Here is a 20,363-nt window from a genome sequence, read left to right as displayed (position 1 = left end):
CCAGAAATAAAGTTCCCATGGCACAATAGAAAGTTAATTTCAAACTGTAGCTAATAAAAACATTAGTCTGTGCAATTACATTGGGTAAAGAACTTATTATAAAGCAGCATGAAGCAGTAAATTACAAACATATAATCCTATTTTTTTTATTTTAGCAGTGAAAGTGGTCAGGCAGAATAGGATAGAAACCCACTCTAATAATGGAACCGGCCCCACAGCTTAAATGTATGAAAGATTAAACTCAAACACACCCACCTGTGGCGCCACGATAACTTTCGCAGCTTCAGCCATTTTAGCAAAGTTTCTAGCACACTCCAACTCTAAATAGGGCGGGGAGAGAAACACAATGGCAGTGAGAATGGTCACACCAATTCAGTAATGTCTTAGTTTCAGTTTTGCACAAGCAGCTCGCGGTTTCCTCTAAATTAAAGACTATGCAGTTTAATTAGTTATTGAAAGGAAAACTACCTTTTTTAGAAATCATATTACCAACGTTCTGTAGAATAAATCTAATAGAATTAGTGGAAGGAGACAAAGCTGATTGGGCACCACACAGCTACTCACCCAAGCTAAGCCGTTTTTCTACCCAGGCCAATACATCCTTGGTATATTTTGACCAAGCTTTGGCATAAGATAGAGCTGCTTCGATTCCACTATCATTTCTTAGCAGCATGTTATCCACTTCCTCAGCCCGAAGTTGTCCTGAAAACACATGTGGCATGGAGAAAATGGTAAATTCAGACATTACAGCGGATCAACGCTGGAGCCAAAACATTTTTCTGCAACCATGTGGGTCTGCCTACTGGCTAATTAAAAGGGGATACTAATGTGCATCTAAATATGAAGTGCAGATTTACATAATGTAAAGCTTACGGGCTTGTCTCTGTTGCTTGATCAGCATTGGAGAAAATATTGTAACCAAAATTCGCACAAGCAAGCGGGTAGTGTAATTTGGCTTGCTTACTAATTTAGAGAAAAAAACATTGCCTTTTACCAAACATTGAATGTGAACTTGGTAAAAATATAAAAACATCCTATTATTTTTCTTTTCTGCTTTACAGGTGATTAGCCCCAGGAGCCACCAATCAGTATTCAAAGCGTACACATGTTTATGCAAGGTTTGACATCACTTTTGTAGTTGAAGACATCAATATCTCTTTTGTTCATCATTTTTAATTTGGAGAGACAAGGGTTATGCTCTCTTATTTAAACAAGCACCTGTAGCTGCAGGGTAGAAATGTATCAAGTGAAGAAATTGATTTCATAAATCAGAAAATGGTCGATTTAGACTAAATCAATCAGTAACATCCCTCGCCACACACAAGTGTGCGCATGCATGGACAGGTACTGACGGGCCAGAAGGCGGATGTTGCGGGCGTACAAGTTAAGTTTGTCACTGTGGGGGTTAAGAGGGTATGTCTGTAGCGTGGGGAGGTAAGGGCTGGTGGAACAAAGGGGATGAAATCCAAACATTTAAAGGAATCCGCAGCAGAAGATTTTGTTGGGGTTGGGGGGGTAGCGGGGGGAGAACAATCCTGCATTTTTAGTCCGCACAAAAAAACATTTTTCAAAATACAGAATCACCACATTGAACTGGGTGGAACACTGGAGACAAGCAGCCCCACAGATATGAGGCGCACCAGCCACTTTCTCCCTAAAAATAAACACATACACAAATCAAAAATACCCAAACATCATAAAAAAAATAGTAAAGAGAAAAATAGGAGCTGGCCCACTGCTTCCGTTCACTACACTTAGATCAGTAGTACTAGCAGAACACGTTGTGCTAATAGCAGTACACCCTGATATTTAAAGTGATATGCATCTTTTAATTTGCTTGAATTACTAGGTGAAAATCGATAGGGATTAAAAAAAAGGATATATTTTATAAGTGGGTCAAAAAAATACACCCAGTGGCAATGGGATTCCTTTTGTTCACCCCCTTCCCACAAAAAGAAACATTTGCTCCCAACTTCAGAAGAAAGACTAAAATACTCCAACCTGAAAGATAAGGTGGAGTCTTGCAGACAAGTGTACCAATTTAGGGTTTAAATTCTGCATTGCATGGACTGAGTTCAAATGATTTCCTCTTGTTACTTTTATTTATTTTTTTAAGCCACAGCTTGAATTAAGGACACTGCAAAAACAAATGGAAGGGCTGATCACAAAGATGATCGGTTTCATTTTTTTATTGAAGATTCTTGCCCAATCAATTGTGATATTACTCAGAATAACAAAAAGAGCCTTCGAAAAGCTGAACTCACCTGTGCAGCGTACCTGATGACAACAACAGTAAACCGTAAATCCCACTCCCATGGGGGGGTGTGGGACAAAAATATATTTTAACTCTAAAACAGATTGCTTTCTGTAATCCATACTAATTTGCACATAGAAATAAATACACCCCAAAAGATGCATTTTTACCTAAAGGTTCTTCACACTGGGCAGTAATAATGGGAGAACTCCTTTTTGTGGCATTGCTCGGCTGGTACAACTGGTTCAAACACATCAGTAAAGCTGTATGGGTGGTAACAAGGGCAGGTTTACATGGGTTTGCTCCCTATTTTTTGTTGGGAGTAGGTCCACTCACAATTTGTTGTAGTTTGAAACATTTTTTAGGGCATAAAAGTGGCTGAATACGTGATCGGTAGGGTTGGGTCTAGATTGTCAACGTACTGTAAATTATTAACAGAGGTCTGCCTGAAATCAGGATCAATTTATGTTAAGACATTTTCAAAGTAAAGGTGGATATTCGTGTTTGCAAAGGTAAATGTAGCTTTTCTTTACGTTTCATCAGAAATTCCTCCCTCAGCAAACACCCTTAGTAGCATGCTTTGTACCTTGAATATCATCCCTTTCATGTATGGATCCTGACGATTCCTCCACAGAGATGTTTTCAAAAGACTGAGGAAAAGAAAACCACAATATTAGAAAACAGAGAAACTAGCATTTTAAACAAACATCAAAACTAAAAAACAATGCAAAGTAACAAAAATATTAGAAAACGTTTGAGGAATTAGCATAAGTTGGCCTTGCATAAGATTAACATACTATGTACAGCATAATTCGTATAGTTTCCCATAAAATGGATGATACAATTTCATCTTCCTTCAAGTGTGCCTTGATTTCCATTAAAGAATGAGGTTTATACCACAAAGATTGTAAAATCATGCATACAACTGTCATATCTATTAGATGCGAATGACTATAGGCGCAGTACTGAGCAAGAAGTTTGCATGACACTGCCAATACAGGTATATATAACTTAATTTGTTTCTTCAGTAAGGTATAAATGCCCCTTTGTCTAGAGTTCCACCAGAACGAAGGAGATACCCTGCAAGCAGCAGACGACAAAAGTCTGCTTCAAATGCTGCTTCTTCGGTCCATGCAAGTTACACTAAATTTCACAGAACTTAATACAGCACATGGCGGCAGTGTGGAAGAATGTATTATAACGTTCATGCCCCGGCTGGTGGGGTGGACATGGGGGTTAACAGCCTGTCCGTCCGACCTTAGCTCGGGCTGGGCGCCATTAAACCCCATGTCCGCCCCCAGCCAAGGCGTGAAAGCTATTCGCACCCTGGTATTTACTGGGGTGGCGATTGTTTTTTTTTTTTTTCATCCGACAGCGTGAGCCCATCTCCCATCAGAGAAAAAAAACAGTTGCCGCCACTGAAAAGGGACCTGGTCCCTTTTCGGATGACGGCGGCCAAGGAAAACATGTAAGGACTGACGCAGATCCTCCAACTGACTGTCCTCCGAGAACCCCATATCAGGAGCCTCAGCAGCGACAGCAGGATCCTCAAAGTGTTCCAACTCCACATCAGACCTCTCCTCATCCTCATAGATGTCATGAAGAGATTGAAAGAACACTCTCCTGGAAACAGGAGGAGGCTTGAAGCCGACAGGGGGCCTCACAGACTTGGACAGAGCCTTTCTCAGAGGATCCACAGCCTTAGGAGACACCACTGGCAAAGTCAGGCCTATAGGCCCCGATGGCATCGAGGGCTGGTCCGAGGGCAAGGCCTCAACGGACATACTCGATGGGCCCGATGCAGACTGCGTCAACCCCTTCCTCGACACCTTCACAGGTTGGTCTTGCTGGGGACAAGGACCGCGACTTGGACCTGGCACGTCTCTGGCAATCAACCTGATCCTTGTCCGAACAGGACCTCAACGGTTCCCGATGCTTATCACGCTGACCGCTCGGCCCCAAAGGCGTGCGAACGTCGGACCGAGAACGACTCCTGCCGGTTTCATTCGAAGGCGCAGACGGGGCAGTGCCCTGAGATTGAAAAATCTCTTTGCTCCCTGAACGTTTCCCACTCCTGCGGGGTAGAGGATTTAGTGGGGCAAGCCACTTTACTCGCAGAGCCATCATCTAATGAGGACAGGGAAGGCGACCAGTGATGCTGCTTTCGGGAGTGCCTCGACGAGGAGGATGAGAGGCGAGAAGCACTCCGGGACCAAGATCCCCTGGACTCACGCCGACGGGGAAAGTCACCCCTCGAGTCATCGGTGGAAAGACCAGTTTTTGACACCGATTTATTGGGTTTGGAAGCCCAACCTACCTGCAGTTTCCCCTTACGCTCCCGCAAAGCCTTAGCAGTCAATGCCTGGCACTTCGCACAGTCGTTGTGGCTCTCACCCAGGCACCACAAGCAGACACGGTGCAGGTCCGTGATGGACAGCTTGGATGCACAGTCCTTGCACCATTTAAAGCCCGACCGCGGGGTCGGAGGGGTAGATGATTAAGACATCTTGAAGGTAAGAGACGAGGCGCGCAAAGTTCACAAAGCAAACATGTTTGCGACAAAACGTAACTGAGGATACGGGCACCGTCCGTCCTACTTGTAACATCCGATGACGTCACCCTTGGCGTAGGCCCTTGAGGGACATTGACCCAACGCCATTGACACAGGATGCCCTCTGCCAAAATGTTTCTGAAGCGGCACAGCTGTGGGCATTGCATGTCATAGATGTGGAATATGTTGGAGGACACAATGCATTCGAAGAGCAATATTACACCAACAAAGCAAAACACCTCTTGGAAAAATCCCACAATCGAGGCTACAACATTGACTCAGTTCAAGAATGTGCAGAAAGAGTTCAAAACACCTCTAAGTCCCAAAGAACGCACAACTACAAAGGATTTGGTATATGTAACAACATGCTCACAACAAAGCCCTCAAATCAAGAAAATCAAATGATTGGAAAACCTTATCACTGGATACCACTCTAGCAAGATTGTTCCCTAATCCCCCTCTATTTGCACACAACAAAAGCAAATCTATACGAGACTACCTTATCAAGGCAGACTTTGTGACCAAAAGGGCTAAAAATGATAACTACAAAGGAACAATGCTGTGTAACAATTGTAACAACTGTCACAATGCAAATAAAGGCAACTATTGCACAAGGGCCATAACATTGCTCTTTACCCACACCTCCACCTGCGATACCAAGAAGCACAAATCGATCAATAACGCTGGACCAATTTATTTGATTGACAGATTTCACAGGAAGACCTCCCTGAGACCCACAAGAACCATCTATAAAGACTGTCTCTCTATCCCCAATTTTAAACGCTCTACCTTAGGGGGTAACAGCTTCCCAGTGAAAGCAGCTAAACTGTGGAACTCCCTACCACCAACCCTTAGAATTGACCTGCCTTATCAAAATTTCTGTTCTAAGGTTGTCTTATGGCTAAAAACATAAGCCGTCAAACACCCCCCAGGTGTTAAGTCTTGCATATTCTCGCCTTCTGTACATTTAGGACCATCATGTGTTTATCTGCATTTATGTATTGTATATAGCTATCATTATTATTGTGTATGTATATATTCTTGTTGATGTAACTAAGCCTCGCATATTCATGCAACTGTTGCGCCCTGTTACCCTAGGGTATGCTCGCGCATTACAAATAATAAAACAAACAAAAATAAAATTAAAAAAGAATGCCATTTATGACACAAAATGCCCTTGTGGCCTATACTACGTTGGAATGATCAACAGGAAAGCCAAAACGCACTTGTCAGAGCACAAATCCAACATTAGACAGTCATCAGAAAGATAACCAGTTGCACAACATTTTAGCTGACTAAGACACACTACTGCACAAATACAAATTATAATCTTGGAACATATAGGTCTACCCAGAAGGGGTGGAAATATAACTAGATTATTACTACAAAAGGGATCTACTGGATTGATCGACTCAACGTCCCCTTGCGGGATGTATGTTAACTGGGACCTAAGCTGCCATCTAGAACTCAAATACTAGATCCAAATATCTTGTTAAAAACAATTCCTTTTGATTGATCACTACGTTTTCAGAATGCGTTTTTACCTCTGTTACAATCATGTTATTTTTACACTGCCCTATGTAATGTTTGTTTACTCCAGCGGAATACTGCAGAGTTCACTTTGCACCACGTACACTACAGAGTGTATGAAAAATGTATGGCTTTTTGAACTGGTTTTTAATCACCTCATATCAGATTAGTTCAGTTGACTCTGCGAACTTCACCTATATTCGAGACATATCCATGTACAGCACATGAAAGCACCTGCTTACCTTTGTACACCTCTTTAGACTTTGGCATCCACCGATATAATTTACCACACTTCCTCACTCTACGGAGTCGCAACATTAGGTTAACTTGTTGTGTCTGGCTTAGCTTGGTAGTGGGAATGCAGAAGGAATGTTGTGATGTCGCGTGGAGTGTTTGTGTCTAAGTGTCGGAATGCCTGTGGGAAGGTTCTATGTTGGGCAGGTAGTCAGCCTGAAGCCTCGGTGATGGGCTGCTAGTGTTTCTATCCTATTAATGTAACTTACCTAAGGACTATGTAACTGCTTGTGAAGGTGTCCTGAGAAGCTGTAATAAACCCAGCATGTCAACCTAAGAAGGCTGGGAGCTGCATCGTAACATTGCCGACTAGTCGGTCTTAAAGAAGAAAAACCCAAGTGCAAGTAAAAGTAGGAAGCTGAAGAAACCTGCTGCGGGGGGTGCAGGAAGGGAAAGGACAAGAAGAAGGACAAAACTGCCCCCAATACAAGTAAGACCCATCACCCAGGGCGCCAAAGGGGGAGGAAAAAGACCCCGTACTGAAGTGGGAAAAGTGAACAAAAGGCTCCCACCAATCCCCTCTCAACCATGGCCTAGAGGATCACGGCCCAGACACCCGCCACGAGAGGAGTTTGCCCATCTTCCAGACGACCAAATACCCTGGTACAAGAACATACGGATGTGCCCACTCGCATGCCCACCCGCATGCCCACCTGCCTGCCCTGCACATGCCGACACCTGCGGCATGGATGAACTCGACTAAACCATCCAGCACCAAATCAACACATCGTTAGAGATGCCATGACGACCTAGCTAACGGTCAGCACACTCGTGCAACATACACACCGGACACTCCTACACCAATCCACACGAAGAACATACTCAGTGCTATGACGTAGGCGACGGACACACCCACGGACGTGCATCTTTATTATTTTTAACATAGGCTTTTTAAATGCAGAAACGCAAGACGCATAATGAACTTATCTAAAAAGGCTTGCTCACGCTTCTTCTAAAACCATGTACCATAATGAGGAATATAACGGAGACACGATACTGGGGATAGAGCAATATGATACCGTAACCTAAAGCGCTCTGCATCAAATGGTTCCACCCATGCACCAGGCCCAAGTAGGCCGCAAGCAAAAGCTTCCATGAACATTAAATGAGCAAGGGTTCGGTTGCTGACCCTGCAGAATGAGCCCAGCGAAAGCAGACAGTCAAGGGCACAACGTTGCAAACTCTCATTCCGCAAGCCGACGCCAAGGTTGCACCTGCAAGATAAGCCAGGCACACAGTGAGAAATGCAATATTAATTGTGCAGAATTCTGCATCAACCACGGTGCCCACCTCACGTGACCAAGCCGAACTTGATAGGGTGCCAAGCCCAGGAGGAAGAAGGCGTCTGGATCCCCCGTCTCAAGACACAGGCAGATACAATTAAGCGACTCAATGGACATCTGCGGCGGTGGGAGTAGTCGGCCTTCCTGCTTATGAATAAATCCTCACATTGTCTGCACATACCCATAGTGAAACATTGTTGCAAATGACAGGTGCACCGCGAGCTGGGAACAGCGATGGTCCCAGACTGGGGGGCTCGCGGGTGAACCAATCAGAACATGGGACCCTTATCACTGACGCCATTAACATTGACCAATCCTCAGGGGTCTTCATGTAACAATTTTTATGTATCAAACTGAAGGGACAACCCAAGTATACCACCTGACTGACCCTTAACCAATAACCACGTCCTCTATATGTATGCTATACTAACCCTACCATTCGGGGAACCAATCCAGAGTGGCGATAGGTTTTTTGCTAATTTTGCTAAGGTGACGCAAGTAGCGCGTCATGCTAAGGTAAAAAGGGCCTGCGAGCCCCACGCTGCTGAGTGAGTGTCAGGACGGACGCGTACGATCCTTGGCCATCCCTGCCGTTTTGTTTAATAAACAGCAGAATCACCTTGCTTCTTGCGTGTGTCTCATACTCTATCTCTTTGGGATATACGGGAGGAGTTGGGGCCTCCCTGCCCGGAGGTCCGCGGACGGCCCAGCCGGCCCCGGGAGAATTTACCCCCCGACAAGTTGGAGGCACTGCTGAGATCTGTTTAAGGTCCGCTTTTATTTTTATTTTTCCAAGTACTCCCGTTGCGAGGAGGCCCGGCGGCGCGGCCCCCTCTGCCGCTGCCCCTTTTTGAGGACTACAGGACCGTCGCGGAACTGCGAGAAGACCGGACAGCGCAATCCGGATATTGGCCCTCGGGAGCCGGTTGAGAAGTATCCCGCCCGCGGTTGGCGAGTGTCCAGACGTAGTCCAGACGAGGGGAGGTGGCGAGCCGCTTGGAGGGGTGCACGCAGTCGAGCGGCCCCGCATCAAGAGAACTTGGTGGGTATGCCACGCCCAACAAGCAATGTGAAATTGTGAGGGAGGGGGGAGGAATTGAATACGGGAGGTGGGAGGTGTTGCACAGGTGCGCGGCGAAGGTTTGATAATTCGGCTACTTTACGGGAGAGAAGGGGGCGGAGCACGAAAACATCACGTGCGGCCGCTCGTAGACACTGATTGGCCTAGGTCGCGACCACGTGTAAGGGTGTGTGTGTGCGGTTTCCTACAATTTGGCAATTATTGATCAATGAGTAGATGAGGATCCCTATTGTTCGAGCAGGAAACTCGATAGATGACGTTTCCCTGTAGGTGGTAGCTAGCTGGTTGCCTAATACGGAAGATAATTGGCTGGTTAAGCCCTCCTGTCGAGGGGCGTATCACACACGAGGCGACGCAGCGTGCGCAGTCCGATTATATTATTGATTACCTTGTTCCAGGAGTGACAGGAAGACAGCTGTGGGGTAACGGGGGTAGATTGCAAGTGTATTTTGGACTTAAAGAATATATGAAGAACTTACCAGTAGTGTGAAGGGATCGGTGACGTCACCAGCAGGGCTTACATAGGACATCTCGAGAACCAGGCATCTTTTATTTTTGAGTGGCGGGGAGGAGAGCTGTGTTAAGGCGTGGAAACGGAGGTACACGGTAATGAGTTGATCGGGGGAAGGCGAAAGGAGGTACGTGGCTGCGCACGGAGAACGCCGGCCACGGCAAGTGCAGAGGTGGGAGGAGGAGCGAGTGAAAGTAGGACGGCAGTATAAGAACGTCACAAGGGGCACGCAGCCGCAGGGGGCTACGTGCGCCTCGGCCGCAGGGGGCCGTAAGGGTGTTGTATAAAGGAAGAAACGAAAGAAAAGAATATACAAATGTAAATACTATATTTTACTAATTTTTCCTTAGCGGACTATCGCAAGTCCCCAAACTTACGGGGCCAGGTAAAGATACAAGGCTGTATATTGTAAGCTGCTAGTGAGATAACCGCTACCAAATAGGGGAAGGGTAACAAGTGGAGCACTACTATGTCATACGGGACAGGATCGGGGGGTGGGGGAACACCCTCACTACCCCGCTGCAACACATATGTAAAACACTATCACCCCATAGGGAGAAATTGATCAAGTACAGCATAGAATGGACAGAGGGGACGGACAACAAAATGACGACACCATGGCCGCCTAATGGTAGCTTCGATCCATATACCCAACACTCACTATTAAACCATCTGCACAATACATACAAAGGGAAGAAGTTAACGCACCACGTGGAGGTGTTCAACTTATGGAGGATGTTCCAAGGGTCCCGACCAGGACCGAACGGAATGTTCATTGTAGGGGAAACAATGGGAGATAAGGAGATTAAGGAGGAGGGAGAGAATGGGGAAAAGGAAAGTGAAGGAACACAGAACACGGGGAAAGGACAAGAGGGAGGAGAAAAGAGTGACAACTCAACCGAAAATGAAATAAAAAAGGAACAGGGCGACGATATACCTCTAGCGAAGGTAGTGAAAACAGAGGGAGGGGGGTTGTATCCTTTAAGAGAACTAGGGGAAATAGCAAGAGAACAATTAAGGGCGGCTGAGGGGTACTCGAACCCGGCATACAGCCCGCCTCCATATACAGTTACAGGTGGCCACACGTGAGGGGAGCGGACTAGTACAACGGGATCAGCCCATGGGAAGATGCTAGTAGGGGAGGGGAGGACTGAAGAAGAGCAGACTACGGACATAGGAAATGATGAGTGGGTAGCTGCGCAGATACTATTAAAATTACGAGGTTCATTAACAGGAGAAGAGAAGGAGGTGGTGAGGAAAATGGGGGAGGATAATGCCAGGGAGAGTGAAATGGAAGGGGAAGAGGGGAAAGGAAAGGGGGAAGAGCTGTTAAGACAAAAGGAAGAGACCTTGGAGGAACGATTAGCAGAATTAAGGGATGAACAGAAAGCACTGATCAAGCAGCTCGAGAGGGGGGAAAGAGAGAGAGCACGGGAAAGGAAAGAAGGTAAGAATGAGTTGGGAAAAATGAGAGAACGAACTGAGGAGCAAAGGAGAGAAGCCGAAAGGTTAAAGGCAGCGGCAGAAAGGGTATCAAGAGCAGCACTGCGCGACAGGAAAAAAGAGGAAGAGGAGAAAGAAAAAGAAATGGCAATATGGAAGAGGAGATTACTGTCAGAAACAACAAGGAAATACGAAGAAGGGAGGATGATAGAGAGTATATTAGAAAGGGAGAGGGAGAGATGGGAAAGGAAGAAAGAAGATGAAGATATTGGAAAAAATGAGTTGTGAAGTAATGGAAGAATTAAAAAAGAAATGAGGAAATTGGTAGAGGAATAGCGGAGAGAAACGAAGGGGAAAGAGAAGATAGGAGGGGGGAGAGTGAAGTATGGAGGAATGTATATAGAGGCACAGAAGTAGCAACAACATCGGCACAAAGGGGAGCGATTAGCAAAGAAGAAAAGGGAGGAACGGACCTAATAGACTTAAGAACAGTAACGATTGGGGGGAAAAAGACAGTTTGGGGGTTGCCATTTATGAATGACTTTTGTAGTGAGGAAGAGGAAGGAATGGAGAAGGAAGGAAGAAACAGTGAAAGGGAAAGCCTAGATAAACTATACACCACCCGGACAAATAAAGACTCACCATGGATCTGCAGGAGAAAGGAAGAACTGCAGAGAAGTGAGGAGGAGGAGCATGGAATGGCGGAAGGGCAGACACGTGAAGCCACGCCGTCACCGTCCCGTCATGCATGCTCCACCACCTCACGCTCATTACGTGCAACATGCCCATCTAAACTAGCGCCCTTCACAAACGAACTGACACCCTATGCAGGGAGGCTTAGAGACCTCCCTGGACGCAGGCAGGGAGAACGAGTACACACGCCCAGAATAAATAAAGGAAATAATGAAAAAAGGGGTAGTGGTGGAGGAGAAAAAGTAAAGACCAGGAGAAATATGGATGAAGCTGACGATGTAGAAGAGACGGAAGAAGAGGAGGGGTGTGAGGACTCGATTTTGTGGAACCCAGGGGGTAAAACGGGACACAACTTAATGCCTCTTCTAGAGAGGGGAGGGGTTAGACCACAATACGTCCCTTGGAAGCATGCAGACAAGGAAAATATAAAATGCAGACTCCCATCATTAAGTGGAGGTGCGGGTAAATGGATATATGAAATGGAAAAACACACCGCAGGACAGAAGTTGGCAGTGGGAGATGTAAAGGGCCTTCTCATATCAATATTAGGTGATGCTGCGGATGACATCTGGAAGAGAGCGGGCTTCCCCGGGGTAACAATAACAAACACATCTCACGATGGGGCACCATTCGCAAACTGCAGACATGCATTATGGCAGGCACTGAGGGTACAGTATCCGGACACATCGGACATAGGAGCTATTACCTCGCGCAAGATGCGTGAGAACGAAGATCCTGTTGATTATATCCAGGAAATTCAAGAGAAGTGGCGTATGGAAACTAGAGAACAATGGGACAAAACACCAGCAATATTCTATCATATACTAATACAGGGGCTCCCAGAAGCAGTCCAGAAACAACTGAAGAAAGTAGTGGGGATGGAAGCAAAAGCATGGCCAGAAATACAACTGACTATAGTGCATCATTGCAGGACATGGCAAGAAAAAATGAAAAAAAAGGAAGAGGATAGGAAAACGGAAGAGGCTAAACTAGTACAGAAGAAACTCACTAAATACACGATGGAAGGCGCACTAATAACTACACCTGCCACAATAACTCAAAGTCCCACACAAGTAGTGGCTGCACAAGACCACTCCCAAATACAATCATCGCAGACTAACACAACAGATGCCGCCACTCCAACCATACACGACTAACATGGGAGGAGGATACTCAACGCCAGGAGCTGGGTATTATAATTACAACAGGGGAAGGGGAGGAGTAATGAGAGGGAGAGGATATGGATTTAACACACAACAACAGGTGGGGGGACTTATAAATTCCTACCCCACCGGGCACCCAGTATACCAGGACAACACAGGAAGCTTTCCATGGCAGAACAGGGAACCACCGGTGTGTTGGATTTGTGGATTGGTGGGCCACATGTCACGTACGTGTAGAGTGAGACGAGGCACACCGTTGTGGAATGAACAGGGACAACAAGAGCTCCCACAGGAACAGCAGGGCATCCAGCAACAGCAGACATTGCAACAGGGAAACGGACAGCAACAACTAGTAGCACAACAACAGCCACGGACATACCCACCGCCTCAACAACAGGTAGCGATTACACAACAACCCCTAGCACAGCAAGTACAGCCACCTGCACAAGTCCAAGACCATAACATAACCTCAACCAATACCCAACTACAGCAAACACAACTGGGTAGGGTGACAGTGCTGGGACACAACCCTTACACGGGAAGTGGTCAATCATTATACCCCCAATAGGACAGCCCACAGACGACCTTGGTGTGTCCCATCCTGTCGGTAACACCTAATAGTGCGGAGGAACCACGCATAGAGGTAACGATAGGTGACAAAAAATTATCATTCCTTGTTGACACCGGGGCGACCCGGTCTTGCATAAGGGAAGGTAAATTTAAGATGTCAGGTGAAGCCATGAACACCCAAGGATTCTCTGGGGCTAGGGGGTTGGTTCCCTTTACTGATAACATTCCCTTATCAATAGGGGATTATGACATGTCAGTCCCACTTTTATATTCTAGGGCCTCACCAGTAAATAAAATGGGGAGAGACATAATGAGCAGGTTGAATATGACGATCTCCTTTACGGAGGACGGCATAATTTGCTCCACTCCAGGAATTAACATGCTCACTGCGCGACAGATCATGCAGGCATACTGTGAACAGACAGTGATTAGGGCTGAGCCAGTAGATGGTGAACTGTTCCAGTACGGGACGGACATGGCATTTGCATGGATTACAGGGATAGAGGGAAAGATCTGGAGGAGGCCAGCAGCCTACTTGTTTAGACCAGAAACGCCAGCCAACGAACCAGAAGGAAAGGTGATTCCAGTGGACATAGAGAGCATTATAGCTACCGCTGATTACATTGCAGTGCATGCCCAAGACAGAGAAGGAAGAGCGTGGAGGGCAGTGATAGCACTAGCAGAGGGATGTAGACTCACCCAGGTGTCAGATGAGGAGCTCTTCTCAGGAGAAAAGGAAGAAGGTGAAATGGTATTTATGATGAGTGTGGAAATATGGCTAAGGGTGACATACAAACAAGTGGCACAGAAAATTGCAATGGCACTTGAGGCACCCACGTCCACCCCAGTCCCCTTTTTTGAGGAAGACATGGCAAAAGTACCCACATCATTATGGACTACTAGCCCCTATGACGTGGGGTGCATAAAAAGCATAGGGGGGGTAAGAATAAAATTAAAAAAGGGTGCAATACTCCCCAGAGTAAAACAGTACCCACTATCAAAGGAGGCAGATGAGGGCATATATGAAACAATAACGGCCCTTATAAATAATGGCATATTGGTCCCATCAGAATCTCCATGCAACACAGCCGTATACCCAGTGCGCAAGGCTAAAGGTGGATCTTGGCGCTTCATACAGGACCTCAGGCCTTTGAACAACATAGTGGAAGCAGAATACCCCATAGCAGCAAACCCGGCCACAATATTGTGCGGCATTCCGGCAGAGGCATCACGATTTACAGTGATCGACCTTAAAAATGCCTTTTTCTCAATACCACTGCACCCAGACTCACAAGATCTGACAAGCTTCACTTACAGAAACACAAAGTGGAAACACACCAGATTGCCACAAGGGTACTGCGAGTCACCCTCAATATTCAACAGAGTAATACAGATGGATTTGGGTAACATTGAGGTAGAAAGCACAGTGTTACAGTATGTTGACGATATAATCATTTGCAGCACAAACGAAAAAAGATGCAGAGAGGACTCATTAAAGATGCTGACAATATTGGCTGAAAAAGGTTACAAGGTGGACAAGGAAAAGCTACAATACTGTCAGGAACAAGTACTTTACATTGGACAGCTCATATCCCAATATGGAAGACAGATTGAACCACAAAGAGCACAGGCAATTTTAAAAACACCATTGCCACAAACAGTGAGAGAATTACAGCAGTTCCTTGGCCTGTGCAACTACTGCAGAGCATGGGTATTTGATTACAGCTCATACATAGGACCCCTACTTGAGGGCAGGGTCGGACTGGAACAAGAAATAGGCCCGGACACCCAAAAGAAAGTGGCCCTCCCTCGCCTCAAAAAAGTGGCCCAGCCTTCAAGGTCACCTCAAAAAGTGGCCCACCCCTTGCATCAAGAAAAGTGGCCCTCAAACCATCATCAATGCAAGCAGACGTCCAAGGCTAAATGATAATATGTTATTGTATAGCATCTACTCTTAAGCTCTTTTTTATAGAACAAATATGCATACAATATCCCCCAACCTGTGTTGGTACTCATTTATCAACCTCAGAAGGATGAAAGTCTGAGATGGCCTTGCTGGGATTCGAACCTGCAACCTGCAGATCACACACACACATCGCAGAAGCAAGCGCTCAACCCACTGAGCTATCAAATCAGCAATAGTAAACTGAGCAATTGTTATGTAGTGGATAACATTAAACTGGTAACTGAGATTTAACAGCAGACCAGTTAAGTTCATCTGCAAGTCTGTGCAAATTTGGCCGCATTTCAAGACTGCGTGCATCTACTTTTCGGGCTTCAGATCAGAGGTTGGCAAAATAGGGAAAGCAGCACCCTCACAGGACATTCCATACTCTGAGCACTCGTTACCTCATACATGCAAACAAACATCCTGAACAGCATGCTATGCAGATAGGAAAGATAGACACATTACAACACAGCATTCATTGTGGCACAATGAAGACTAGTCAATGGCCACTTGATGTGCATGGTCAAATATTTCTACACTGAGCACAAGCTTTTAGGCGCAAGGATTTCCACATTTCCAAGAGGCAGGCAGCATTTAAAGAAGGTGCATCCGTTGCACCTTTTTTTTATTCTTTCAGTAATGGGGCAATGGAAGCAAAGTGTTTTGCATAGGTTCAATCACACTGACATGTAAGCTGGAGTGTGAACTCAGGCATCCTGGCTTCACGGGACTACAGCTAAAGAGGCAGTGCTTTCTTGTTACTGACTGCTTGATTACCAAGCATCAGGTATTCCCCTCATAGGCTATTGCGGGGAATATGGTTTGAGGTGATACTGCATTACAAATCTGACTGTGCATTATTCTAAATAGTACGATGTGCTACTTCCATTCCCATCCCCCACACTGACTGGGATGGAACATTTTTTTGGTTAGTTAATAGCTACCATGGCATGATTTCTGAAAAATCGGCACATTTTAGCAGTGGCAGTTGGGCAGCAATCCGTAACACTGCAGCAGGCCCTCATGTAGTCCGTATGATGTATACTGTATGCCGTCAGTTATCATTACATTCACTAATTTAAAATATTATGTAAAATGCCTGTTTTTTGCAAAAATGTGAGCTCTTTTTCAAAAGGTATGTTTCTTGCTTGGGTCCAATTATACTGGAGTGTGTTTACTATTTATAGTTCACAAACCACATACATGAAGAGCTCATCTGTTGGACACATGTGTGCCCTCAATGATGCATTCAGCAACTCCTCTCTGCGTCTCGTGTTAGTGTTAAGTGAATGTAAAAAATCGGGAAACTGGAGCTTGTCTGTGGAAGCAACAGGGAGGAGAAAGGGAGAGGACTCAGGAGCCTTTGTAATAAATCACACTTTTTATGGATGACACACACAGAAACCCACTGACCGTCCACCCTGGCGAGCGAACGAACACCAAAGAAGGCAGAGCTGCCAGGGTGTTGCAAAAAATAACAATGAAGGGCACCTTAGGCTTCGAACACAACAACCCCCAGTAAGGAAAATCCAGGAGTGTCTCCTAATGTTACACTCAGACTAGAGCGTAGGTAGCCCCCTCCCTCCACCCAACAGCAACACACTGGCCCCCTTTGTGCCTGCGTGGTGCAAATCCACCCCGTCAAACAACAAACATGAATGTATGTGACCGCAGTGGTCCTGTCAGCTTTGCCCTTTTATGGGACAGCCTGACAGCCAATGACCCAAAACATTTTCTGGAAATGAGTTCACACACAGGTGCTTTCCAAGTATGGCGAAATTTGTGATAAGAGTATTTTTTTAATAAACTACTAAACAGTCAGCTTGAGCAAGCAAAGGTGTGCCAAAGCAACATGGAACCTTTGCTTTGAGATGTAAATGGCCCCACCCCCAGTCCACTGCTAATTATCCCAAGCATTCCCTCGTGTGTATGATGTAGACCACGCTAGATGTTTTTCCATTGCAGGCCATCATCAATTGGAGGGGTCTGCGAAGTTTATGAGCCACCTCGTAGACCGGCAGTTACTGCCATCCAGCACTGCAGATACATGGGGCTCGAGTCCGAGCATAAAAAAAAGGAAGTGCCCGTCTCCACAATCATGCAGAGTGCAGTGTGGAAAACATGCCACAGTCTGTCGCTCTACTTATCACGCAGAGTTGCGATGCCCTGTGGTGCATACCTCCATTCCCTCTCTTTGGGTGGGTGTCACCAGCCCTGGACAATGTACACCCTCACGCCAAACCCAAGACCCCTCCATAGACTTCAATGTGCCTAAATCATCAAAAACAAAAACATCCAATTTCATCTGCATTGTCCATTAACCAGATTTAGAGGCCAACCATAGTAGTCTTTCCTTGCTCCTAGCTGCCAGTCACAACTCTCCACAGCAACGCCCAATCATGGCAAGCAGTGAGTAGGAGCATGCCCTGCGAGTCGCTATCTCATATTTTTGCCCCACATGCATGGCAGGAATGTTCCTCTTTCACCCCAACAGCATAGCTTGCTGCTCCTGGGATCTAATGATGCTATGGTGGGCACTGGTGGAGAGAGAGTTGTAAGAGTAGTGATCAAAAAGGGTGAAGGGGAGGCAGTGGGAGAAAATGGAAGGGCAACAAAGAATGGAGCTTTGGTTATCAGGGTGTGGAGCTAAGAGATACAAAATGAGACAGGTGGGGGGGCATTAATGATAACTATGTGTTATTTATATAGCGCCTTAATCCAAAGCGCTTTACATACTTACATACAATATCAACCAACCAAAACTGGTACTCATTTATCGACCTCGGAAGGATGAAAGGCTGAGTTGGCCTTGCCGGGATTCAAACCTGCGACCTGCAGATCACGCTCAGATTGCAGCAGTGAGCGCTCAACCCGCCGAGCTATTTTACCGCCCATAACCACATTTACGGCCGGTGACTCTTACCTCCTCAGCTCAGCCAGGGGTGTCTCTCCATCTCCGCTGACGCTGTGGGGTGGTGACTGTGTGGGCAGGGAGGATCGGGGGGGTCGCCCGTGCCCGAGTGCCTGTGTGCCCTCCTGGGCTGGCCTCTGCTGCACTGCTGGAGACGAGTCGAGGGACTCTTGCTGTGGTGTGGAGACAGGGGCCTCGACCTCGCCCATGGCACTGGTAAGGTCCTCATTTGTGCGCAGCTTCCTGCAGGCTACAGCTCCAATCCTGACCTGGGCTGGGAGTGAGGGGTGGTGGCGGCACAGAGTCTCGCCGCATTTTCATTGGCCATGGCCAATATTAGTTGCTTTCAACTTTGCAAAGTGGCGTGCAACAAATGTGTTACTTGCTTCCTGCAAAGTTGAAAGCAACTTATCCTGCCTCTGGCCAAGCCCAGCCCTGCAGGCGGCCTCCAGGCTCCTCCATCAGACTGCCTGCTGCTGCCCCAGGTCCTTCAAGGACGAGCAGTTGCAGGAATCTGTTACTTTTTTACAAAACACTGGTAGCAGGCCAGGCTGAGGCCAGCCCGACCCACTACCAGTGTTTTGTAAAAAAGTAACACTTCCTTCACAATCACCTAGCAGCAGCGCCATGGTGTCAGTCTCGCGCCGACTTGCTGCCCGCAGGCCCTGATCATGCAGAGCAGATCAGCACTGCAGGCAGCCCTGAGCCAGCGCGAGACCGGCCCAGGCATGGGCTTGAAACCCGGCCCCTCGGCCAGCCTCTAAGGATTTCGTATCGGCCACGGGCCGATCGGCCGACGGGCCAATCCGACACTGCTTGAGGGGTTAAAAGAAGCTAACAAAGGGGAGAAAAAGTTGGGGTGGACTATGGAAATGAAAGAGGCGTTTGATGAACTGAAAGATGCAATATCAACCGCTCCAGTACTGGCCACCCCAGATTATGAACGACAATTTTTTATATTTTCACATTGCGACTCAACAGTAATGAAAGCAGTGTTGGCTCAAAAAACAAGCATGGGCTACAAACCAGTAGCGTTTTACAGCGGCCACTTGGATCCCGTGATGCTAGGTCATTTCCCTTGCGAACAAGGTCTCGCCGCAGCTGCCTTTGCGGTAGAGAAAGCATCAGCAATCACCATGGGGTGCCCAACCACACTATTTGTGGAACATGCACTATTTGCAATATTGAACAAGCCTAAGTCCACACTAACAACGCAGAGGACGTCAGGTTATGAGATAATATTATCTAGAGCTGAACTATCAATTGTTAGATGCAGCACGGTCAACCCTGCAAGGTTTATAGCAGAAGCAATTGAGGAAGGAGACTATGCACACGATTGTACAAAGGTTACTGAAATGTATTCATGCACTAGAAGGGTTGAAGAGAATGCACTAGACGGAGGTGATCTCTTGTTCATTGATGGGTCATCAACAATTGACCAAAGTGACGGGATTAGGAGAACTGGGGCAGCAGTGGTAAAAATGACAGAGGTACCGGTGTGTGTGGCGATGAAATGTGTACAATTACCACAGCACTATTCTGCCCAAGCAGCGGAATTGGTCGCACTGATCTTGGCGTTGAAGGAAAGCTTTGACAAGCGAGTGACCATATATTCCGACAGTGCATATGTCACATCTACTGTCCATTCCGGATTGTCCAAGTGGAGGAGAAGAGGGTTTAGGAGAGCTGACGGCACCCCAGTGCAACATGCCCTCTTATTAGCTGAACTAATTGAAGTAATAAATGACCCCCAAGAATTAGCCTTGGTCAAATGCACCGCACACACTAATGGAGAAGATCATATTTCAAAAGGGAATGCAGCAGCAGACGCACACGCGAAGTATGCTGCATATTTTGGCGAGTTATGGAACCCCCCCAGAGTCAGAGAGAGGGAGAGGGAGGGGAATAGCTAAGGAGCTGTTAATAAGAGAAGGGTACACCCATCTCCCAACCACACAGATTATGGAGCTACAAGCGGCTGCACCAATGACAGAAAAAGAAATATGGGTAAAAAGAGGATGTACAATGTCGCCAACTGACGCACTATGGCGCCAGGGTAGCACTGGAAAGATGGTAATGCCACTGGCACTATTGAACATCGCCCTGAGCCAACTACACCACCCAGCCCACA

General features: G+C 46.6%; 1 protein-coding gene across 10 annotated transcripts in view; it reads right to left on the bottom strand.

The window, feature by feature from the left end:
• ARHGAP29 (Rho GTPase activating protein 29) overlaps positions 1–20,363 on the bottom strand; it is a 527,305-nt gene that overhangs the window by 205,003 nt on the left and 301,939 nt on the right. For all 10 annotated transcript variants that reach the window (XM_069641212.1, XM_069641216.1, XM_069641217.1 and 7 more), the window contains 3 exons: positions 2,841–2,904; positions 565–702; positions 256–320 (listed from right to left, as the gene is read on the bottom strand). In XM_069641212.1, coding sequence (XP_069497313.1) covers positions 256–320; positions 565–702; positions 2,841–2,904 — 267 coding nt within the window. The remainder of the gene's footprint in view (positions 1–255; positions 321–564; positions 703–2,840; positions 2,905–20,363) is intronic.

This window comes from Ambystoma mexicanum, chromosome 1q (genome assembly GCF_040938575.1).
Source record: "Ambystoma mexicanum isolate Mex_15411 chromosome 1q, UKY_AmexF1_1, whole genome shotgun sequence".
In the NCBI taxonomy this organism is placed as follows: domain Eukaryota; kingdom Metazoa; phylum Chordata; class Amphibia; order Caudata; family Ambystomatidae; genus Ambystoma; species Ambystoma mexicanum.
This window is presented reverse-complemented; position numbering and strand designations above follow the sequence as displayed.